Here is a 25554-nt window from a genome sequence, read left to right on the forward strand (position 1 = left end):
ACCTTTTGGTAGTATACTAACCAGTCATCCAAATCACTAGTAGGCTTTTGATCTTCACTCTTAAATTACAAGAAACTGATATTGGCATTTTTCTCTCCAAGGTATGTGCAGCAGGTTTTTTTTCCCCACTATGACTCAAACAAATGGGGCCTTTTTTTTTTTTTTCTTCTCCTTCTTGTGTGTTCTGCAATTTCACGTACGGCTAGAAAATCATAATACAAAAGAAATTTCAATAACGTGCCTGTGCTTTAATAAAAGGAGCTATGAACAATGCCAGCTCTGAAGATAGCATACAGCCATTGAAATCAGACAGGGGAAACAGAACATCAGTCAGATGGAAAAGTATGATTTATTATCTGCCTCCTGGCAAAATTACAGTGACAATGTCTGTGCAAAGGAATCTGAAATTACTGACTTACTGTGTTTCTGTCATAATTTGTACCAAGAAAACACACTAAAATAGATAGGCATGTCATATATTGATCTATAGTGATAACTATTTTTAAACTATGTTATGTACTTAGCTACTGATTCTAAAACATATATATTACATTATGCACAAGTATATTATTACAATACATAAAAGGAGATGGGCTATATTCAGAATTTGGCTACAAAAAAATCCATGCTGTTGTTTTCCCCAGATCACAGTAATACACGGAGGCCCAGAAAGCTCAGAGCTCAGTGGCGCCAGCTGCGCGGCACACATAGTCTCTCGAAGATCCCCATTGAAATAGATGAGACCCAAAACTCAAGCGTCAGCATGATTCAAAATCACCAGGAATTAAGCACAAGCCCCCATGTCTTAATCACAGTGCACCGGGGCGGGAGCACATTGCAGAATTTGGCCTGTACGTGCAAGCCCAAGGGATTGGTATTTTTCCAGTAAATATGACACAGGAATGGACATATGCCCAACATTTGTACCGTCAAAGCTGTGGCTGGGCTTTCAGATATTCGCTCCAGGAAATAGCCCATCGGCTCTGCTTGCTTCCAGAATTGGGGGCTGTCCAGAGAGCTACTGAAAGAGAGGAGATATCTGTGCGCAGCTGGAGAAGAGGCTCTGGCACTCCCCCTCCCCTCCATTGCTGCTGGAGCCATGCTGTTAGGAAAATGGGGTGTGCAGTACATGCAACTGTTACCAGCTCCTTCCAAGAGTGGTAAAATCAAGTCTGAGGCTTTATTATCGTGCCAGACAGTGCTCTGTGGGGCCAAGGAGAGAAGTGCTCATCCCTTGGCTCACCCAGGGTATGTCCATCTCTGTCACCTGAGATGTTTCTGTAGGGTTGGTGAGCATGAGATCCTCAGGTCATCAGCTTGTGAAGAAGGATGTCATCCATAGAGATGTGTGATAGGACAAGAGGAAATGGGTTCAAGTTATGTCAGGGCAGGTTTAGGTTAGATGTTAGGAAGCATTTTTTCACTGAAAGGGTTATTAAACATTGGAATAAGCTGCCCAGAGAGGTGGTGGATTCACCATCCCTGGAGGTGTTTAAGAAAAGGGTAGATGAGGTGCTTAGGGACATGGTTTAGGAGTGGTGGTGTTTTTATCAGGGTAGGTTAATGGTTGGACTTGATGATCTTAAAGGTCCCTTCCAACCTCACTGATTCTATGATTCTATGATTCTATGTTGACAGATCATTGGCAAGAAGTTTTTCAGACAACCTTTCCTACCAGAGCGAGGGGAAGTGCAGGTGTGTGTTTGTTGCTACTGGAATGTGCTTTACACAAAATTGCATTCATTAAAAATAATGCTTAATTAGCTAATTATCCTAGTTATTGTTTTTATGAGTATAATTAGATAAGTTATGTAATGACAACACTCAGTCTAGTTGCGAAATAAAAATACACATAGTGTTAGGCTTCCTTACTCTTCGCTCTGTAGTACAGTTCAGAGGTAGTTCTTTGGGAATTACAACAAAATGAGGATGTTTGGAGGAGCATTAGGGTTTGAAGCAGCTCCTCAAAGCAGGGAATCTCTCACTGTTAACTGTGGTCATCCTGGGCAGGAGAGCCTTTCTGACTGAGGGTTAGCCCAGTGTGCTCCCTGTGTTAGCAGACCGCAGCGTATCCTCTCACCACAGATAACCTGCTGAAACCCATTTTCATTTCACATCCTTCCCAGCCTGTGCTCGTAACCAAACGGGATAATGTCCCCTGAGGGACAGAAGCCTCCCAAACCCGGCTGTCTTTTCTCTTGATAGTTTCAGCAATGGCAACTGAATACAAGGGGCAGATGAGAGAATTTGGAAAATGCCTTCTCCGTAGTTATCAACTATTAAAGACCTGCTGTATTCTGTGGGGCAGGTTCTCTGCTGCTGTGAACTGCTGCAGCTCCATGGATCATGGGTGGCCCATTGGGGTGTTACACTGGTGTAAAGTTCGGTACCAGTTAGGTACCCCTCTGTGGAGTTTGCCTGAAGCTGATGTGAGGTGAGGACTTGCCTGAGGGAGCTCCCATGAAGTCTAATCCACTTTGTCATCTGCCAGAAAGCAAAAAGTTAGGCTGGGCTATGAAAAAAGTACAGGTAATGGAGAAAGAGACAAAAAGCAACTCAGAACAAGTCAATATTTCATATGATCTGTTTGCCCCTCTCCCACCTCTCCACATGCAATGAACACAGGGACAGTGTCAAGGCCCAAAAGCAAAGAAAACCAAACCCAGATCAAACCCAAGCAGACAAGTGATGTTAACCCACTGGTGCAACCACAACTCACCACTTGGCAGGACGCGGCTTTGAAGCAGGGCCTGGAGACAGTGAAGGAGAAGGGGATGTATGTATAGATGTAAATGTGAGCACCCAGCACCCTTGAGCTTCTGTACCCTCAGCAACGTAAATGAAAAAAGCAAGTAAACTCCTCATCACTCCCCAGACATAGACTTGGGTTCAGCCAATGTGTCTTTCCTTAGGAGGAGAAGAAGATGATACAGCAACAGGGGGTGTTAAGTAATGAGCTCTTGTCTCCAGCTCTGATGCCAGAAGAAATCCTGAGCTCAGCAGAGGTGTTCAAGAGCAAAGCGTTCAGGAAGAAGCTGCTGCTTCAGAGGGAAGGAGGGAGCATTTTGGTGTGCCGGTGGGATGCAGGAGCTCCCACTGTAGTACCAGTGAGGTGGGACCGGCTTCCCTTAGGGCACAAGAGGTGCAGAACTGTGCAAAATGCTGAGGGTGGTACAGCACTGAAATCTGCAGTGTGGGGCCTACAGCAAGAGGAGCTTACACCTTCCCTTGACTGCCATGACCCAGCCAGGAGTGACCCGGCAGGGCGATTATTTCCAGCTGCCTGAGTTGTGTGGGGACACAGACCTCATCTTCAGACAAAGCAGACTGACTCGAAAGATTGCATTCAGTTGAACCGAACAGACATGATCGGGCTATCTTGCGAGTAAAAGAGTCACAGGGCCAGATCCATCACTGGTGTAAATCTGCCTGGCCTGTACTGTGGCTATGGAAGGTGCATCTGATCATCCAGACAGAAAACTGCAGGAGAAGGAATGGGACCAAGATCCAGATCTCCTCCCCATTGGATTATGTTGGATGGATGGTTATGTTATACCTACCTCCGTAATACAAATGCAGTATTTTACCTGTACGTAGATCTGATCTCACCACCTTCTCCCATCTTTTGTCATGAATGAAAAAGGAAACAGCAGATTCAGGTACAGGGAAAACACATGTAAAAGATATCAGCTTTCTGAGCAGGTCCTTGGTCCCTTTCTCCCTCTCCCAGGAGGCTTTCTCCTAGATGTGTCTCCTTCACTGGTAGCGGCAAGAGCAGACAGGGAGGGAGCAGACAGGAGGAAGCTGCCAGCTGGGCTCGATTTCCCTATTGGTATTAAAGAGCTTAACAAACGTGAAGCACACACAAACATTTTGTCTGTGTGTGAACAGGACTGTGCATCACAGGTCGGAGCCACAGTCCCATCTGTCATCTCTGTAACCTTTCGAAAGAAGTCCTGTTCCCTGTGCACTGGGCATGTCTGAACTAAAAAAAAAAAACTATTGTAATAGAGTCATAAAAATTACCACCGAAGTAATAGAGACCTCCAGTCCCCTCAGGCCCAGAGTAGGGGAGGTGCAACTATTGTCAGGAATAAAAGGAGACATATATCAAAACAAAGAGAGCGTTTTTATGAAAGAAGTGCAAAGTCATGTTGTTACAGAAAGCTCCGCTGCTGCTCTCTGGGGAGAAAAACAACCATGAGACTGCAGATGCACCGCTCCTGTGGAGAAAGGGCCAGGGCTCGGCTCAAGGTTGTCTCTCATCAGCTAATGGAGGAGTCACTCTCCAGACCCAGACGTGGTTCCAGGAGCCTTTTAAACCCATCAAGTTGTATGGTACATAGCAAATATATGAGTACAAAGCTCCTAATGCCATCACAATCCTGAATCATCAGATGTGGGCTCAGAGTACCCGTGGTGAGGCGTATCTTCTGTGCTTCTCTCCCTCATCGGGCTTACTGAGCTGTAATAGCTCCCCAGGAATTTTTACAAAAGGATGGTAAAGATAATGTTGTCTTCAGGTATGGACAGGCATGGTCTGGGGATGAAGGGAGAAGAGGTATACATGATCTGGGGCAATTGCAGCATCTTTACATCATCTCCGGAATCCAAGCCTGGCCACCAGCCTGCTGGAAGGACTCTCATAGCTGTGAATAGACAAGCAGCAGTTAGGGGTAACTAAACTCGAGCTTTGATTGGAGAGCTGCAGCATCTGTAGGCTAAGAAAACTGGCAAGTCATCTTCAACTTCCTTGTGATGGGGCTGCTTTGAGTATAGGATGGAGTCACTATTTATAGAAAATGTTTTCAGTAATGTGTTTGTGTCTCTCTTGTCCTTTCAGTTGAGTGAGAAATTCGTCATTTCATTTCAGTCCTATATAAGTAATGCTTGTGTGCATGTTGGGGACTCCCTTAGAAAAACAGGATCTCGGCATCCACTTCTGCTGCTTCTTGGAAGCCGGCTCCTTGTTTTAGCCAATCTGCAGTATGGTGCAAGCATTTTTCAATTTTTGGATGGCACAGTTCATTTGTATTGCTAGTGCTCCATGTAAGTAGGATACAGCTCCAGTTTTTCACTGCAAATAAATGATCTAATGACTTAGTACTTTTTTCCTGTTGCAAAATCATTTGCAACCTGATGGTGTTTTCAGTGATTGTACTCATCTATAATCACTCACTGGGTTGTTTATTTGAGCAACTTTCCACCTATGGAAAATCCAAGCCCTTACAGTTTCTGCAGCATAATAGATACTGTGTCTCCAGTAGCTGGGTGGATGATTTTTGGTTTTTTAACTAAGTGACAAAAATGAGTGAAATTTTTGCCCCATGCTAGTTCTTGCGTTGGTACACGCACATGCGCACACACAAAAAAAGCCTTTTACCAAACTTGTAATACAAGTCAGACAGTTATTTATGCTAATAGTAAAGGCAAAGTGAGAAGCCCAGAACAGAATTGGGCTGATTTCAGTCTTGCCTTCAGGTGGGACTCTCTAGCTAGCCCATTCTCCGCAGTTTGGCATCTGCAAAATTTCTCAGTTGAAAGCTTTCTCTGAACTTCCCTGCAATCTCCTGCTAATCTGCCTGAGATCACAGGCAATTTCAATAACAATGAAAATGATGCTAATTTCGACTTCAGGAGTATCTTCGATGAATGCTATCCCTGTTTCTTTTTTATTCATCTCCCCTGGTTTATGTCTTCCCACCTCAGCCATAATGCAGAAACCATTTTTGCCTCCGATTTTATTCATCAAGTCCTTTTTAACTTTCTTCCCTTTCTTGCTTCCTGCCAATAAATTCACCACCTGAAAGTGTAGCTACAAAAATCATTTCCATCAGAATTGCCATTGTCCTTAGTGTCATTAAAAGTTACAGCTACTCTTAAGATGTAAGTGCCCAATTTGACAGACTTCACTTTGCATCGCTCTGCTTTTCCTGCTGTTTTGTCTGCATGGAGCAGGATGCCATCAGTCGAGCCTGGCTGAGGGGGGAGGCTGAACGGGGTTATCCATATGAGCACTGGCACACACTCTCTTGAAAATAAAAAGATGGAGAGGTTGGCAGCAGCGATGGTTTCCAGCTTTCCTTCCCTCGGAGTCCAGCACTCGCAGGGGATGGCACACATCGAGTCCTTCCCACGGACGTGTAGGGAGGAGGTGCCTGTGGGTACAGCTAGTGGATCCAAATCTAAGGCAAGGTAGTGACAAATGTGTGCAGAAGTACCAGGTTAGATGCATTGCATTCAAAACTGCTGTGACATCAGTAGAAATGGAGATGATGGCATCTTCTTTTTAAGGGGTTTGCACTTCTTTTTTCTAACGTGTTCTCAAAGGGGGAGAAAGTACTGCGGCTCCGTATTCAGTAAAACTACCATGAAAAGCATTTTATCCCTTTGTAATATAATCTAGAAAAGGCATATACTTCTGCCCCATTTCCTTTTTGGTGTTTAAAGGAGGTGGGAGCTAACATGCCTGATTAAGGTTTGCAGTGATATCGAGAGTCCTGGCATCTGCTCTGCATTTGCTCTGGTGTGATGGATCCTTGGGTTTCCATGGGGGTCAGCAAGAAAGCCCACTGGCTTAATTTCTTGGTTATACACCGCTTCGAATTCCAGTCAACCAAGGAGATTTCTCCAGTCATTCTGCTCATTTTGTAAATATACCTATATGACTGTGAAAGGCATCACAGGCCCCAGTAGCAGGTCTGTTCCATTCAGTGGAAATACTTAGATTGTCTTCTGCTAACTTGAACAGCCCCTGCACAATGATCCGTATGTGTCTATTGTAACATGATTAGATGGTTGTAAACACTTACATGAAGCTTTGCTATTCCCTTCCTGAAAACAAATGTCAAGTATTTGTGATATAATAGTTGTAAAGTTTGTATTGCTCTGTAGTTGTTTGTTAGTAGCTGTGTATAATTGATGAAGGGCTGTTGTGTGACAGACAGCATGAGGACATGGTCCTTATGTGACCACTTCATGGGACCTAGTCAATGAAATTAAGACTTTGAGTATGGGATTATGGGATATTCTTGTACAAATACCCTCCTCAAGCTTTGCTAGAGAGAATAGGAAAGAGGTGGAAGAGAGCAGGCCAGTAAGTCCAGATAACTGGATCTCGGAACAGGTGACTAGAGGGCAATTGCAAGAATTTGCAGTAGCTTTGAGCAACCTATACGCTAGCTCCAGCAAAGGTGTAAACCTTCTTCCATGAGGCTGAAAACTCAGGTACGAAGAAAGTACCACACAATTCAAAGTATTTTCTTGAAAAGGTGAGGAGAGGTCCAAAGTCTCAGGAAGTGGCTGTGCTAAACATGCCTGGAGGAAATCAGGAGCCAGCATTTAAATTCTTAGAGTGGGAAGTCTCAAGGAGCAACAGGTCTGTGTGTAGTCTGTTTTATTGATGTATGATCCATTGGCTCTTGGGGTACTTAGGTGCCAAATAGCACTTTGCTCTCGGAAGAGTGCTTGGAAAATGGGCACTGTTTTCCCAGCTCCTGGAGGGGAATGAACTGCAACCCCCCAGCCCGAGTGAAGCCAACTGGATTTATCACAGCTGATCACAGGAGGCTGTGGCCTTAAAACTTGATCGGAGATCCTTTCTGAGCTGGGCAACAGCCCTCATGTCGGACTGAAATGAGTGCTCTTGGAAGCCGCAGTTAGCCTGGTGAATGTGACAGCAGAGCAAAACCTGAGAGAAATTGCTTCTGATTGACAGCTCAAACAGGTAAAGAAAAAGTATCCATCAGATGTCATCTTCAAAGTTTTTCATTTGTCTTAAGTAAATCACTCCCTCTCCAGCTCTCTAGAGATGTTTATGTAGAAGCAGCTAAGAATGATTGACAAGCAGATCTGTAGACGGAGAATCCTTATTGGAGACAGGGAAGAGAAGGGCTGCAGGATGATGTTTCATATATATATATGCTTTCTCCATTCACTCAAGGAGAATACTTACTACTCGGTAATAAGCTTTTGCAGGGCAATCTGCATGTTACAGAAAAATCTTTCACATGCGTGGGCAGCAGAGAGGTGGCTTAGGGTGCTGTAGTTGTGAACGAGGCTTAAGCAAAGGGTGAAGTACAGGTGAAGTTCAGTAAGTATTTGGGACAAGAGAATGTCTGTGATTAAATGAGATGTCCCAGATGCAGTAAAGTAAGATCTGGCAAGGTCTTACCTAAAAACTTGAAGTTTTATCTCTGTTATTTGTCTGATTGTACCAGCTGCCTTGTTTTAAAAAAAAATAATGCTTGATTCAGATTTCTTCAGCTATAGAAGATCATAAAAGCATAGATTTAGACACTGAGTTTTGCATTCAATTTTCCATTTTGTTTTCTCCACCTCTCCCTTGAGTTTGGGGAGAATTAGTATTTTAGGCTGTCTCTCTGACTGTCCTCCAGTCCTTCTGGATGACTTGAGGGCATGCTGGAGCCCTCAAGTGTAGACCTCTCAGAGGTATGCCATTTCTGTGGTTTTATGAAACCAAGTGGCTGACTAAAGAACCCATGTGTTGCCCAACTCCTTTAAGAGAGGGAGCCCCTTATCACTGTCAGGAGTAGCTGGATGATGTTAGCAAACGTAATTCCTACATGGGCTGGCATTCGCTTCCAAAGAGAGGGTGAAAATGGTGGGGACCTGGTGTGTATGGGAGCAAGAGTAAAGTATCCACATCTTGTTTGCCTTCCTGATTTCCCCTGCTCAGTGTGTATCTTGTTTCTCATTCTGTTTCCTTTGCTGCCTTTTTCATTTGTTTGTTTATATCATCTATCAAGTTTATCATTATGTGCTCATGCACATAAAATCTTTATTAGCCATGCGTATTCTCTATTCTCTGTTTTAATTTTCCTTCCTTCTTTCTTTGTTAACAAACTCTGCTGATTGCAGATGTGTCCCATTTGGCAGCACCTGAGACTAAGGTTTTCCAGCCACGCAACCGAAGCAGTGCTTGGCTCCTTCTTCCTGCCACCCTGCTGTGTGGGATGGGGCCATCCCCTGACAGAAGCAGGGAATGAACCTGCCCTCCCAGCCAAACCTGGGGTCACAGTCCTCCTTGAGATCAATAGAACAGAAGGAAAATAGAAGTTGGGCCATGTCTTAGGTGTGGTTATAAACAGTGGTGTTCAGGGTCCACATCCTTGTGCTTCTTCGGTCTCTTTGAAGTGACTGGCTGAAGAAGAGGTGAATCGGGGTCAGTGCTGAGACTGAGAAGGCCCTTTGTGCTCTGTGTCCCACTTCATCTGCTCTCAAAACCCCCTGAAAGCAGATGTTGGCCATATCTGCTTCCCACCAACTTGGCTTGACTTGGCCCCTACACTGACAACAACATCGAAGAACATATATTGTCACTGTCTCTGAGGGTTAGCGCTCTCACCCTCGTTGTAAGTGAAAATTGGGTAAAAAGAATTTCAGGTGCTTTGCACCAGTTTTCCCAAGTCAAAATGCTCTACTGATACCTTCTACAAAAGGACCCGGTTTGCTCCTCTGGTTTTAATGATAGGTCCATTTATTAAAACATACCTTGAACAGTAAGGAAGCGTGCGATTGTGTGGACATGTATCTGTGTTATGGCTGGGCACCATCAACACCTTTTCCCTTTGGACAATGCTGAGAAGGATGTTTCTGCGCCAACATCTCTTGAAATCCTTCCTTACAAATCCTTCCCTGGAGACTCTTCTAAGAGACTATTCTGCCTTGGACAGGTGGAGCGAATAAATCATTGTCTGGCCCAAGCTTTTTATGATCCTTTAATCTTACCACTTTTTCCAGAATTTCAATTTAAGGAGCATCAACAAAGTGTTTGCACTGTCCATGTGCGAATGGTGTAGCCTCTGATTTGTGTCCTTTCTCCTTCGTACTTCGGAAACCCTCTGTATTTTTTCAACCTTGTTTTTCAGTAGGGATGAGAGTTTCTTTTCAGGAATTGGTGTTAGCTGCTGTTTGAACTTCAGTGGCTACAAACGTGTAAACCACCCCTCTTCCATGGGGGATAAATCTTTAAATCAGGTATCGGGAAACAAAACTTTGGGACATCTTTCACTGGTTCCAGTTTGTCATTTTGCTGCTTCATCTACTTACTGTCTACGTAAATAAATAGAGGAGTTTTGTGGCCAGCGTTCCATAATTGTTCCACAAGAAGGGTAGCTCCAGGGAAATTAATAGCTGGGATGCAGAACCCACAGACAACAGAAAAAACGCTCAATCAGTGGGCTTGGGGCAAAGTCCTTTCTGAAAGGGCAGGGGTTTGCAAATTTGATCCCAAAGCACATCCCACAGGAGAAAGTGGCGAGACATTCATAAACTAAGTGGAGAGGAAGACTGGAGTCACCCGTGAAGGAGAAGGGCCGGGTAAGGGGCACTAGCAAGTGAACAAAATGGGCAGATGGAGGAAGATCCTGGAGTCAAGACCAAGTAGCTTGACCTTGATAAGATGGGGAAGAGGAGGTGGCTAAGAAAAGTCTTGTTGTTCATGCCAAAGCAGCCTTTTCGTTTGCTGGCTGCTCATTCCTTGTACTGCCGAGGTGTGCTTTCCTTCTTTAATTGTGTGCAGTTCTTCCCTCTTGAAAAGCCGCTTTCAGTGTCAGGCAACATCATGGTTTATTACAGGGTCCTTTTCAGGTTACACCAACAACGCAAAAGTAAAAGATGTGCAGGTCATGTCTCATTTACTCAGTTGCAGAGTCATTCAGGGGCATCTTCTACTTGTGCTGATCATCTCTAAGCCACAGGTTGGGCTGCAGTCCTGGAAACGCGTCATGTATTTCTTCATTGCAGCCATTGTAGTAGTGAAGATGGGGACAAGTCCTGAAGGATATGTCAGTGAAAGCCTCCACAAATCACAAGATCTAGTTCTCCTGCTCCATATAATTAGCGATTAAAATGAGTAAAAACAAGGCAGCAATTTTCTTATTGATCCCTCAGCAAATAGTTCTGTCTATTTTCTTCTGTGTTGTTTCTTCTTATTAAATAGCCTTGAATAAGAAATGTCAGTCAAATGAATTTAGATTCCTGGTGCTTCAGACAGAAATCAAAGCAGGATTGAATGAGGAAAGATAATTAGAGAGAGGAATTCCACCTCCACAGACTTCTTCCCTTGCTCAAGGAGTGCTGATTTTATCTAAATTGCCAAAGCTGTGAGCAAATGAGAGGTGATGGGAATTATAGACTGCAGACACTGAGACAAAGCAAGGGAAGCTTTAATTAGTGCATTTTAAGGTAGAAATGAATTTCTTGGGAATAAATTATTTGACTCAAGACATATGGAGCTTCTTAGAGGTGAACTGGAAAGCTTTTTACCTGGCAGAACCAGGGCTCACAGGTTGTATCTGTCTTGTAGAAATGAGTGACCCATCACTGGGGTCTGAAACACATGGGGATGAATCCTCCTTTCCTTGGCATCTCACTTCTGTTTTTTTAATATACAGCAATTCCCATTGCCACAGATTCCCGTCAATGCAACAGAGAGCAGATTTTTTTCCAATACCCACATTTACCTGTTCAAGTGCTACTGATGGATCTACCATTGCTGAGGAATTGGGATTTATGTATTGAACCTACAGGTACTGAAAGGAAGTTATTTTCCTTTCAAAGTCTCCTCTTGTTCTCCTTTCTTAGCTCTGTTGTCATCCTTTCATCACACTTGCACACACATAAGGACACTGGGAACCTTAAATCACCGACCTTTCTATTTTTCGACAGATTTCCACAGGTTTTTTAAGGGCAAAACAATGACAACTCTCTACTATTTGGAGGTGGATAAGAGATTCCTGTTTGAACTGATGGAGCTGAAGCAAAACCGTTTAGCTGAGTGCTTTAATCCAGAACTCCCCGACTTCAGCAGAATTATTCAGGCTCTTAATTTATATATTCTGTGTGCGGCGGTTGCTCACAAACCTTGTTGAAACAGGCAGGAGTGGGGCCGGGGCCAGGGCCAGGTCTAAAGGTTATGTTATGGAAGTGCTGACAGATTCCTGATGCAGGTGCTGCACAGACACAGAATAAAATGCTTTTGCCACCCCAAGAGCAACAGCGTTCTCCTCCGCTCTGAAAAGCGGGAGTGAAAGCACATAGGGAGGCTGGTGGATGGACCTGCCACCCCAGCAGCACCTTTCTGACAGCTTGGGGTTTGCTGGCAGTGGTGGTCTACATGAGATAAGAATATGACTTGGAAAATAACCCTGTCCTCCCTTCCTGGGATGAACCACCACTTGTGGTCTTCCAAAAATCCTGCTCTGCTCCCGGCCGAATGTGTGAGATGACAACAGATGAGTAGAGCAGAGGTAAAGCCCAATGGCTTCAGCTCGGTCTTTTTGACGAAGGGACCTAAAGTCTCATGAATGCTGAAAAACCCCACACCCTCTCTGGGAAAACAAGTATCATGCTTGTTGTTTTTTTCTAATGTTCTAGTTGCCTATTTGAGATGTTGCTATTTTGTCCTGTAGGTTAATTTGTATTACCCATGACGAATGAATGCAGTCAAGAGGTATTGAACGCTGATGTGTTTATCTTGTGGCAAGATAGAAATGTTGCAAACTTGTGAGCTACAGGAGGAAATGGGCTAATTTTAGATTTGTTCCTAGCCCTCGCCATGCGAATGGTGTCGCTGCGAGCCCAGCAATGAAGTTCACTGTGTTGTAGCAGACTGCGCAGTTCCCGAGTGTGTCAACCCAGTCTATGAACCAGAACAGTGTTGTCCTGTCTGCAAAAATGGTAAGAAAGTACTGTATTGGCTTTAACAAAGAGATATAAAGGAAACATTTTATTAAAATGTTGTTACCGATGCATCGCCAGGAGGTTTGCTTCCATCAATGCAGGCTGGCATTGGGGCTGTTACTTTTCCTTGCCTGTGGGCTTCAGTTACAAGGTGGCAACTGTGAAAATTAAGGCTACCCTTCCTGGCCTGTCTCCTCACGTGGAGATTATGGGATTGCTGACTTGAGAAAGGCTTCATAGGACTGAGTCCTGATATCAGTGATAGTCGTTTCATGTCTTTGCTTTTTTCTCATAATTAGTCTAACATGAAATCAAGTATATAAGAAAAGAGAGAGTCTTTGTCCCTAAATTAAGAAACCTATGGTTATTTCCTAAGACCAGGGGAAAACTCACTGAAATCCATGGCAAAGCTTCCATTGGGACCAGTAAGGCACCCACCAAGCCTGTAACGTTGTAGGTTGTGTGCTGGAGTCTGTGTGTGTAGTGTTGGCCCTCACTGTCCTGCTGAAACAATTTCATGAATTGGAGTCAGATTCAACAATACTTTCAAGAAAAGTTTTGAGATGACTGAAGGTACTTCTTTGGAAAATACATCTGTTTCCAAGAAAGTCTCCCCAGTCTCATACCACGGCCCGTACGCACATATGTCTCTGGAAAAGCACCTTTCTCCTAATGTAGGTATGAAGACAGATTAAGAGTTGAGCCAGCTTCACATAAACCTCTTCATGGCTTTCTTAACATATAAGAAATGGCTGCTTTGATTCACCTTCTCGTATTTGGAATTCACTAACCATATATATTTCCTCTTACATGCCTCCCCGCTGCTGGATAGGAGTAATGGTTGATTTTGGATCTAAATGAAAATGTTTACAAAGAAATAACATTTTCAACACATTTTCTGCTCTTTAAGACAGGGAAAAGGCAAACAGTTGGAAATGCAAAATATTCTTACTAAAGGGATTGGCAAAATCAAGACCAGTCTGGAAAATTATATCAAAAATGCTACTTGAAATCCTGATATTTACATTAAACCATAATTTTTACTCAAAAATAAGGTTTTCATTTAGAGTTTTATGTTTCTGCTGAAAAGCAGAAAATGTTCATAGGAAATTTCATTGGTTTGTTGTTGTTGATGATGATCTTCAGAGAAAAGGTATGTTAACCAGCTCTATCCACCACTGCGCTTGGGTATGAGGTTTCCCATCTCACTCAGCAAGATTGATGTCTTGGGTTGATGACTGGGAGGGTTAACAGTGGCCATCGTCGTGCCTGTCACTGTAGCTCTGACTCATTTACACCCGAACAAATGCCGCTGGTGTGTGTTTGGCCTCTGTGTTCCCATCACATATAGGGTACCACGCCAAATCCCCCTCATTTATGGTGGCAGCGCTCAACGATTCCTTCCCATCTGTTTTGCATCACACAAATACAAACTGTGAGCGTCACTCAGCCTTCCCAGGAGTGCACACTCAAAGGTGGCTTCACACAGTTCCAGGATCTGCTGGATTTCCCTACCAACCCTTCACCACCATGACCATTTCCCCCAATAACCAGACTCCCCCACTTTGGGGGTTGGTGGCTTTCTGTGTTGCAGTCCCCAACATCTGTGGTGACCAGGAGTGGGCAGCATCTTTCTTCCAAAACCAGGCAGGGTGCCCAGAGAGCCGGGAGGAAAGGGAAAGAAGCAGCTCCTACTGATGGGAGCAAGGACAGGAGGAAAGAAGGAATATCAGCCACTCGCTGAAAGGGCTCCAAGGCACAGTGTAGCAATTGGATCCTCAACTGGAAGCCAGGAAGCTTGCTGCGTGGTTTTGCCAAATTTCTCCACTACTCTCTTCACTCATCTGTTGGAGATAAATAGGTTTCAGAGAACTTTGTTACGCAGGGAAGTATTTCTCACCATCCTCTTGAGAGCAGCCTACCCGCCTTGGGGATCCTGGTCTATGGGGCCAGGGAGACCAGGGCTTGCAGCATGGCTCTGAGCCAGTGGTGGATGAAGGGGAGAGGCAGCAGGGTGGAGTGGCTCTTCCTTGGGATCGAGGAGCATATCTGCATGGGGGGTTACTGTGGAGGGGAGCTGAACCCCTCCTTGCATCCCAGCCTGGCTGTGGGGGTGAGATGTGGGACCACCCCCAGCTGGCAGGGCTTTCTGCTTCTCCTGCTGCAGCCAGCGCTGACTGGCTAATAGCTGGCTGAATGCCTGTAATTCTGACTTCATCCTTCACAAATGAAATGAAATAATTCACAAAGTGATAGAAATAAGTAGGCGCCAGGATAGTCTCTCTTGTCACAGGGAATCTGATGAGCAAATTCTGTTATTCCGCTTGGACATGGCTCCGAGTGTGGTGCACACCCTTCACCTCCCTCTTACATTTTGGGAACTTCATGTGAAAGAGTAGCAGACATTGTTGTGTTTCTTCCCTCTCTGAATCCCTCTGACACATCCTAATGAATGAGGATCGCAACGCTTTAAGCTGTCTGTTCATCTTGAGACCAAGATTTTATCTTTCGTCTCTCCACTGCAGCCAGTCAATTAAAGCTTGGTTCCACAGATGCATGAAGATAACACAAGCTGACAGACCCACTTAAATGACTGAAACCCCCCTTTTTTAATTTATTAGCTTTTTTCCTTCCATCCAGTAGCTTTTGCTTTCTACCAAAGTGGTGAAGACAGTTACAGTGCCATGTTTCAGTGTGATGAAAAGATTTGAGCTTAGTCTCAGTCCCTGTGGTCATCATTTTAGACTGGCAAACAGAAGAGCTCAAGGGATACAGCTGTTGGGGGGAAAAGAGTGTTAATCCCCAGAACAACACATAGTGCAAAGCCTCATTTCAAAAACTGCTCCTTAAAATTTTGGTAAGGAAAATCCTTGTTTTGGGTTAAAACACAGCCTTGCATCATTCGCTGCACTCTGCTAGCAATGTGGCTTGCCTGCTTGTTTAGCTGTTGCTGCCATTAATGGGAGAATAATTTCCGCTCCATACGTTCAGATAGACTTTCAGGCCTTTCTTAATTACGTCTTGCCAAGGGCAATAGTGCTGTGAAGCAGTGAGGTTAATGCAAAAATCTGTTGATTCTAACGTACCTGACCTGAAGATTCATAAAAAGCCAATATCAATTTCCCTCCCTCTACCATCATTTAAGGGCAGTCTGGCTTTGGAGATTTATTCCTTATTGTCAAAAGAAATAGAATTGCTGTCTTGTGCTTCGCTAAATGCTGGCTGTGCGGGGCAAGGGATACCGCATTACACGCAGAGCAGGCGGAGTTCACCGGGAGGCTAAAATTTGGAAGTGAGGGAGGGAGAGGACATTTTATCCTTTGTGTCCTATCGTCCAATTTGTCAGAGTTGGTTTTAAGGGTGATGGCTCCAGGTGCTGCACAGCATTTCTACCGTGGAGATGAAAGGTCACTGGATTTTACGTTTCCTGGTAGTGACAGACTGCAGAATTATGGCCCCGAGTTGTTATTTCTAGTCATTTTGACTTCTCCAGATAAAAGTGTGTCAGCTATTGTTAACTCTCTCTCTGCGGGGTCTAAAACTTGCCTATCACTGTTAAAATCAAGCTTATGGCTGCCACCATCTGTGCTATCCCTCCTTACCTCAGGTTCTCCTGCAGTTCCGTGAGAACATCCATCCACTCTGCTTACACTGAAGCCTTTCCAAGCAAAAATCCCCCACGAGGTCCTCATCCTCCTGTGTCCAGGGCTGTAGATACGCCTGTGTGGTGTTACTCATACCTCGCCTGGGTCTTCTCACCTGACCATGAGCTCTTCATTTCCTAACCTCTGCTTGTCCCTCCCTGTACGTCCATCTACTGCTGCAGGCTGAACCTCATTATTGGTGGGACGTATTGTTTTTAAAGCCCTTCCTTATGTGTTGCTGCGAGGTTGCTCTTTATGTTTCCTTCAACCCTTTGGACGTGGTCTGGCAAGGATGCAGGATGCAGGGAGGGGGGAGTGTGTCATCATTCGCATCTCTTAATCTGGTTTAATCTGTGATCCAGATTAAATGAGTTCCTCTTCTTTGCCAACTTGGAACAACTCTCACCTACTGCTGTGTGCAAAGGGAGAAATTCATTGTGTTTCATTGCGTGCTGTTTGTTCAGAGCCAAAACCACCCATTCCCAATGTGCCCTTTCAAGCTCGGGGGTGAGGAGATGTGCTCCAGCAGGGAGTCCCCAGGTGGCCTTGGAGGTCCTTCCTCCAACGCCGTGCTGGGTTAGCGACACGCTGATCTTTGCCCAGTGCTCTAAGGGGGCTCTTCATGCCACTTGTGCATCTGGCCCCTGTTTGCCGCTCCGTGGAAGGAAAAACAGATGCAATTTCAAATTAGCAGCCTCACAACTGCTCAGGGAAAGGCTGGAGGTGAGTGGAGGGAAGGACAGTGCAGCACAGGGTTCCCAGCGACCCGTGTTCTCCTGATTTTTCAAAAAGTGCTCCTTCAAAATTGTGTCAAAAAATAATCTCTACATTAGCAGAAATTTGTCATCGTGGGGGATTTTATGGCACAGCTGTGTCGGGGAAATTAATTTAAGAATTCCACTAAATGCCACGATAGAATTGTTAACTTCTCCTCTCTAAAGTGTGAAATTCTTTTCAGAGCATTTCAAAGGCGCCTTCACCCATTTACACATGCATTAACGCAATTGCTAAAATAGACTTTGCCTTGGCACTTTCATTTTCTTGAGGGATGAACAGAATAAGCATTATAAATTTCTGTTTTGGGGTCTGGTTTTGCTTTTAATTTAATTTTTGTTGCCACCAATCCTCAACAAAAGGATTTGTTACCCAACAAGACAGATAAAAGCTAACGTGTCCGCAGTGAAATACTTCCTGGCAAGTGTGCTTACTCACGTTAGCGTGGGCTTCTGGAGACATTCGTGATGAAATACCGGGCAGCAGGAAGACGTTTTGTAGATAATCTGTCACTGAGTCTTTAATTAAAGTTTTAAATTATCACAGTTGATACAGATTTCAAAGTAAAGATTCTGATCCTGCCCTCCACACACAAGTAAAAGATCCCTTTGACCTTCAACAGATTTTACCTTGGTAAAATAGCAGGTATTCAGGCAAGGCTCTTATGGGTATTTATTATTATATGCTATAAATATTAATAATTCCATACAAATGTCTTAATCTTTGAGGACATGAGCACAAAAGCGAGTAAATAATAATTTATTTCCATGCATATAAAGCCACATTTTACCTAAGCTTCTCTCTTGATTTACTGGGAATATAAACTTGCTGCTCATTATTTCTCCATTCAAGTTAATTTGAAATAAGCATTCTGCACCCCAGCCTGTTCCTTCTGTGACACAGCATGCTTTGCCCAGAAAACCCCGGGGAATTTTCCCAGCCCACCGAAGCCGAGGGCAGCCTTTCCTTTAGCAAACAAATCTGCTTTACCTGTGTCCCTATGTGAATTTTTCACACCACTGTGTAGAACAACACCCGGGGCCTGACCTTTGAGGCTACCTTTTCCTAGGAAGTGGTCTGTAGAAATGCCTTTTTAATAAGTGGGAGATTTTTTGAAGTCCCCAAGGGCCAAAGCGGTGTCCCTTTGGAAAAGCTCCACTGTGGACAAGGGTGGAGTTGGTGCCAGGCCATGGGTGGGCAGCTCCCAGGCCGGGCCCTTTCTGTCCTGCCCAGCCATATGCCAGGTGAAAGTTGGTTCAGGAGCTTCATTTACTTTCATAAATTAAGCAGGGTTAATACTGATTACCACTTGAGTGGGTAGAACTCCCAGGAAGATCTAGATGCCACAGAAAGAGATGTCAGTGATGCAGTCAATGACCAGGGCTCTTCCTTCTGAATCAGTGAGACGACCAAATCAATGCCCAGGTATTGCCTTAGAGGGGCAATGCGATGTGTTTATTTTGCAAAACCCTTTGGGATATTGGGGGACAAAAGGCTCCATGTGAATGTAAATTATTTATTGTATTTTAGGTGAAGGTAATGGATTAACAGTGCAAGTTGTTAACCACTATTGACAAAAAGAACTTCTCCATGTGGTCTCTATTGTTCCAAATTATCAGCTATCTTGAAAAGTGCCAAGATTTTAATATCAAATAATCCAGTGCCTGGATATTAAGTTACTTATGCTTTATTGCATAAATATAGCTTGTTATTTATCCGCAAGATGTCAATCGCTGAATCTCCAGGTCATTGCTTTGGAAAGCATCTGCTTCTAAGATGACCAGTGACAAAAAAATCAATGAAGTGTGGAAAAAAATTACTAAAAGTTTGAGGAAAAAAAGGAAGGTTTTGGGGAGAGGATGTTTTGTTTGCCATTTGATTATATACAGCTGTTGCAGGATAAAGATGACACAGAAAATGTGGCAAGAGGACAAGAGAAGACTTCATATTCATTTACTTTATGGAAAGCAGTGGTTTGGAGCCATGGGGAAATTCCTTTAGAAAAAACTAAATAAAATTCCTCTTCTAATTTATTTCAGGAATTCCTGAAATGGCCAGATTTTAAGATTGCAGTTAAAACCCCTTCAGTCAAAGTCTATGCAATATGCTGATTGTGCAGATGCAAGTTGAATGTGACCAGCCATGAAGATGTACCCCCCACGCTGGACTTTGCTGGACTCCACGATCCTCTTCTTAGGTCCCGGAGACAGAAGCTGGTAGCATAGCATAGCCACATCACCCTTCGTTCTTGGTGGATGAAATATTCATGGCAGCCAGCCAGCCAGCTTTTTGGGTACTCGGTTGACCCCACCACCACCACCCCATTCAGATGGCAGGCTGAGGGGGTCACGGGAAGGACCTGCTGCTTTTCGGGCAGTGCTTGCCCAGCAGGTGGGGGCTGGTGGTTGTTTCACAGCCGACTCCTTAGCACTGCTGTGCTGAAGCAGAGATGCCACCCTAAATCAGGAATCATCTTCCCTTTTTACAGAGCCTGTGGGAGCTGCCTTAACATTGCGATGACAGAGCCCAGTGCACCGAGGCTTCGTGGCCAGCTATGAAAACCAATGATTTTGGAAGGCTGAATGCAAAAGAAAATTCCTGAGACTACAAATGATGCATTTTTGATCGTTTGTTGGCTAATGTTCTTTGTGTTTACCAGCAGGAATGTAAACTGTGGTGCCCTATTAGCGCAATTAAAGGAGTGATTTGATTACCAACAGAGGGGAAAAAAGGATTGATTTAAAAACTGGTAGAAGATCAAGACTGAAAACAAGGTGGTATATTTGGGCCAAGCAGTCACCAACCTAACAAAATACTCTGTACTTGCTTTACTGTTCCTTGAAAAAGAAGTCATTTCGCTGAAATTAGTTTTCAGTGGAGCTCGTTCACCTCCATGACTTTGAGCCAAGTGGTTAAAGACACGCAGATGCTGAACTTGCTGATGAGAGTTAGGTACGTAAGCGTCTATCAAGAGCTAGCCCCTCCGTTGCTTTTGGAAATCTCACTCAGGTGGATTATCCAGATGTTTAAATGCCCTGCTGACTCAAGACTGTGACCTGCTCCCTGTGGACACAGCTGTTGGAAGAGCTGTTTAATAATGGTGAAAAGCTTTGGAAAGGTGTATAGAGGTTAAAGCTTCCAAAATTAGCCATCCTGGTGCTAGATAGCATCAGGGAGGGCTGAGTTGAATCTTCCACCTCCTGAAGTTTAGAAGAAGAGACTAAAAGAGACGAGGGAGAGGAAAAGCCTTTAGAGAACAAAAAAGACATGAACTGAACAGCGCTTAATGTGATTAACTCTATCACACAGCTCAGTGCTCACCCAAATGGTTGCTGCTGGGCTGTGCAGCGTCAGAGTGACAGGGACGCTGCTGGGAAAAGCCCGATTCAAAGAGTGCTGCAGTAGGGCTCCAGCAGGGCAGCAACCCCTTTTGACCCGACGTGTTCATCTGCACACTTACAGGTACTTCCTGAGCATTTGTGGTCTCTTCCTCTGCCCAGGATGCAAGAAAAGGATAATTCAAATATTAAACAGACAGAAGAAGATCCTGCCAGACAGCAGAAGTCCAGACAGGAGATAAAAGCTGCTATCCCGAATTTGTACCCCAGGTCCAAACCATATTGCCATGCTTCCACGCCAGCAGTGTTCAAAATGAATGTCTAGAGGCACCCTAAAGAGAAGGGTTGGGGAGGACTGTGAGAAGTCATTTGTTGGATGGGACTTGCTCCAAAGCTCTCACTAAGCGGACACAGCTCGCAGAGGTGTGGGAAACACATTACTGCATTGCTCTTTAAACTCAGAAATATTTATGAGGAAGCATCTGCTCACCGGTGATTTTTTCCCTTGGGAAAATGTTGCTGTAATTTGTGTGCACAAGCCTATGGCAGTGGTAGTTCAGGATCCACTACCATCGTGACAGTATATGGTAGAGGAGGGAGTGGGTTTGGGGTTTTTTTGGGGGGGTGGAAGTTCCTAGATTCAGGTTGGGTAACCAGGTTCCTTTTGCGGAACACAAGCAGCCCGGGCAGTACTGAAATTAAAGCAGGCGTGGTGTTGCTGTTCCCCACCTGATCAGATTCTTGGTGTAACTTAAAAGACCAAAAGTGACATTATTATCCAATTACATTGCTGTAAACCATTTTGCTGCAAGAGAGGCCTAAAGCCAAATCCTGAGTCTGTGTCACTTGGTGTAATGCTGGCAGCATTGTTTTACTCTGATTTACTCCAGCTGAGGATCGGACCTGCAAGAACTAATATCTCTGGATGACTCACAGGCAAATTGCAGGAGGCTGGGGTGTTTTGCATGGCCAGGCTTTCTAAAAGGATTAGAGATGGGTTTGCTTTTGCTGCTCTAGAAGGTTGGGATTATTAAGCATATCTGTATGAGAAGAGTGGCAGACACTGTCTTCATGTATTTCTAATTTAATGAATGTTTAATGCTTCTTTTATTGGAGCCTACATATATGTAGAGTAGAGGACTTTAACAAGGGGTTGACTTATGTCGAATAATTGATGTTTGAGCTGCTCCTTTTACATGAAATGCAGACTTTACAGAGCAAAGAGACTGTAATGAAAATATGAATTAAAGATTAGAGCTAAGCAAGTCTGAGAAAACTTAGAATTAAAAAAGGCACTTAGAAGTTTTCTCCTCCTGCTTCCTTTCCTTCCTTCTGCCTTTTTTACATCTCCATCCTCTTTGCTTCTTTCCTCCTGCATTTCGGCTGCAGCCTTCTGTCTCTTCTACACCTACGCACCTCTGTGAAGGAAATCAGTGCAGTAATCTCATTCTGGGTATTACTCTATGTATGCACATCATCCTAGCCTGTTACGCTTGCCAACTCACCAATCAGTTTGGCTGGAGAGACTAAAAAGTATTTTTAAGGTGCGTTTTTCTTCATCTCTATCCCCGATTTGTTGATGGAGCACATCTCCTGGGCAGAATGAAAATAAGTGCAAGTTTTGTGAAACCATTTGCCAGAGGGACCCACAATTTGTTACAGCATGCCCAGGTGAGGGTGAAAGAGGATTATTTATCCATGGCAGTAATAATGCTGTGTGACAGTGGTTGAGCTATGCTGTCTGGAGAAGGTTCCTGTAGAACGGGCTCGAGGCTGGTACAGTGTCAAGACTGCCATCAGATATTACCCATCCCTGTTGTCCAGAGATGCTCTTCTGCCCATAAACATCAGCAGCCATTTCCTTCCACCCCCTTGGCCCACCCCTCTCCCTCTCAGTTAGCTGTCTTCATGCTCTGACTTTCCACGGGTGGTTTCAGCTCTCAGTGCAGGTCTACAAACTCGGTGCCGAAGTGTTGCTCCTGCAGCATGAGGCTTTTCTCGCCTCAATTCCTGCAGCACAGGCTGCAAAGAGCTTGGCTGGTTGGGGGTAATTTCTTGCTTTCTGTGTTTGTGTTTAGAAAACCTTTCTGCAATGTTGGTCTGATTTCATACCTAAGACTGAAGAGCTTAGGCTTGGTCATCAGCAAATAAAAGCCCAGTGGATAAGAGGAGAATGTTGCTTTCTTTGCTTTGGCTGTTTGGGTTGGTGTGGTTTGGTTCCTTGCACCTTTAGCCGTATTGATATTGCTAAATAAAGGAGGGCTGGGCAGAGCACTCACCCATGGGTCCCTTTGTAATGGTTGGCACACCTAAGTCGCAGCAGTCAGCCAGCACTGTTTTAGCAAGCTCTGTGTGCTCCGTTGCCCAGCCATGTCTTCAGCCCAGCCCCAAGGCACGTACAGCACCCTTGCTGCTAAGGGACCATCACCCCGCTGGGCTGCAGGGCCACCCTCCTGCTAGCTCAAGCAGTCCAAAGAAATGTACACAAAATAATTATGTCTTAGGGTGAAGAGGGCACCCCCTGGAGTCTGGAGGAGGTCCAAGGAGAAGTGCTGGGTGGTGTGGATGTGGCCAGTCTTTGCCACATGGCATTAGAGCCAGAGGAGAGTCTAATGCCCTGCTTTATTTAGCAGTATGGGTGCGCTCTCTGAGTCCCTCCACAAGGAAAGCTGCCACTGCACTTTTACCCCTTAACAATTTTGTCTCCGGAAGCACTAAGCCACCAGGAGGCTTCACGCGTGGAGACTTCAGAGCTCACACCTGAAACAGGGACTGGGGAGGAGAGAGAACAGGGAGGAGTGTAGTGATGCATCCCGGGTGATACAGTAGGTCGTTAGCAAAGACGGTGACGGCCCCATGGTCCTCCTAACTTCTGTGTCCTGAGGACATACTGCTTTTCTGCTGGACTGAAGGAACCCGTCCTTCCAGGGGTAGGTATGTACTAGGCGGGTCTCATTGCAGAACATGGTCGCTCTTAGCAACCCTGTGTAGGCATGCCTGTATTGCTTATCATTTCTTCTTGTACGCAAGTTCTTGAAACTTAAAACTGTAAACAGCAGCATTTTCTCATAGTAGAAACTCAAAAAATCAGGCTAAGACCCCTTCAAAACAGCATGGAAAACACCACAGACTGTCAGTCCTTTCTAACAAACAGAGTTCCAGTGAAATCTACACTGTCTGCGATGCACTCCGGATGCGCGTGATCTAATTGTACATATGATTTAACCTTATTCTTGTATAAAAGATGTCAACTGTGAGTTAGATTTCATCTCCTAGGAAGGTGGAAGGGCAATCAAAGCTCCTCTTAGGTATCCCAGAGCCCCTACACCCTCATCACCCATACTCTACACCATGTAAGCAGTATTATATTTCTTGTGCGTGGAGGCTCCCCGGGTTTATTCTTTTCAGGTAAACACTAGGATGTACGTATTCTACTTGTACCCATTTCTGAAATCATAATTGCCACAAGGAATTCAGTAAGTAGTTTTAAGAAAAGAAATCTAGATACGGACCAGACCACAACTGATGTAAACTGGTATAACTAATTTTACATCAACTAAGCCACGTTTTTGTCCCAGTTAAAAGTGTTTTGTGCCAGGTAGTGCTGGTAGGGAAGCTCACGTTTGTTAGAATAAATGGAGCAGGAGCTGATGTACCAAAAAGAAAAGTACTGCTGTCCTGCACGGGGATCCGCTGAGAGAAATAGGTCTGTGTGAAGATGAGCACACAAAGTTCTCCCCGACCTTTCCGAGCTCAGACTTTTTTCACTGCAGCCAGCTGAGTGTATTTGAAGAAGATGGGAATGTGTTGGTCCGAAAATGCTGACTCACTGATATGTCCCTGGGAAAAAGGCCAATTACAGCAAACTCGCTGTTTGTACGTTAAAAAAGGTCGGGGAAAAAAAACCTTGAAGTGATCAGATGTCCCATTTTAATGCTTTCAAAATGAACTGACTCAAATCTGGGAGGGTGGAAGGAGTGACATGGTTTTGGATGTAGATCTTTATTTTATAATTTGGAACATTTCAAACAGGGAAGACAGAAATGAAGGGGCTTTTTTGCGCAATGAATTGTTTCAGACAACCTGCTCTGATTTTTATTAAAACCAAAAAGTGCTCGCAACTTTGACTTGCCCTCCCCATTTGAGTGGGAGAGGAATAACAGAAATAATAGTCCCGACTGCGATGGGAAGTGTCCTTCCCTCTCAGCTCTCACCCTCGCCTGGATAAGTAGTCAGGTCAAGGATGGGATTAAAATATTCCTCCGGGGTGAGATGCCTTTGGGGCCACCACCTTTCATGCCTGACTGGAGAGGGCTGCTGGCATCCAGTGCTTCTTGGGAAACCCTCCGCATCTTGCGGGAACAGGCCCGCAGGCTTTGCCGTTTGCAAAATAGCACCTGGAATCGCACTTTCTCGTCTGATTGAAATGCATGGGAAATGTCAGGAGGTGCGGGTGGAGGAGCCCTCGTTCGATTTTGCTTCAGTACTCCTGAGTCTCATTAGCTCAGGTCAGTGCATTTGCCTGGTTTCTGGGTTGTGAACCGAAATACAAGCGTGCTTTCATGCCGTCCCCTCTCAGCTCTCACCGCATACAGAAACAGCAACAAAATAATGGGGAGTAAATAATTCACCTGTCAGCTCCCCCGTCAGCTGTGTCTGAGTCAAGGCAGGGGAACGCGCTGCCGCCGACACGCAGCATTTCAGTGCCGAGCCAGCTCAGTTTGCAAGTCAAAGGCTCTGATTTCATGACGGCCGAGCCAACGTGGGGTGTTCCTTCCAGAAAAGCCTCGTTCTCTGATCTCTGACTCATCGCAGCCATTGCTGACGTCCAAGGGACTCCTTCTGCATGAGGATTACTCATCTGAACCAGGTCCTCAGCAGCAGCCAATGCGTCATTCCTTATCGACCAGCAAGCAGAGACCAGCAGTTGCGCGGGCAGCGTGAGCACCAGCCCCTTCCCAGTGGCACGGCAGTCGCAGACCTGCCCGCTGGGTTACGGATCAGGGCAGTGGCTGCCAGCTATTAATGAATGAATTTAGCTTGCTTTTGTTTGACATGCCTCGGTTGATGCGTGTGAGGCTCTGGTGCCCTCG

General features: G+C 44.9%; 1 protein-coding gene across 1 annotated transcript in view; it reads left to right on the top strand.

The window, feature by feature from the left end:
• The window catches only part of VWC2L (von Willebrand factor C domain containing 2 like), a gene marked incomplete at both ends in the record, with an annotated part of 50933 nt that overhangs the window by 6230 nt on the left and 19149 nt on the right, over positions 1-25554 (top strand). The window contains one exon of the mRNA XM_082484278.1: positions 12573-12702. Coding sequence (XP_082340404.1) covers positions 12573-12702 — 130 coding nt within the window. The remainder of the gene's footprint in view (positions 1-12572; positions 12703-25554) is intronic.

The sequence above is a fragment of the Vanellus vanellus genome (genome assembly GCF_965231255.1).
Source record: "Vanellus vanellus genome assembly, chromosome: 5".
NCBI lineage: Eukaryota > Metazoa > Chordata > Aves > Charadriiformes > Charadriidae > Vanellus > Vanellus vanellus.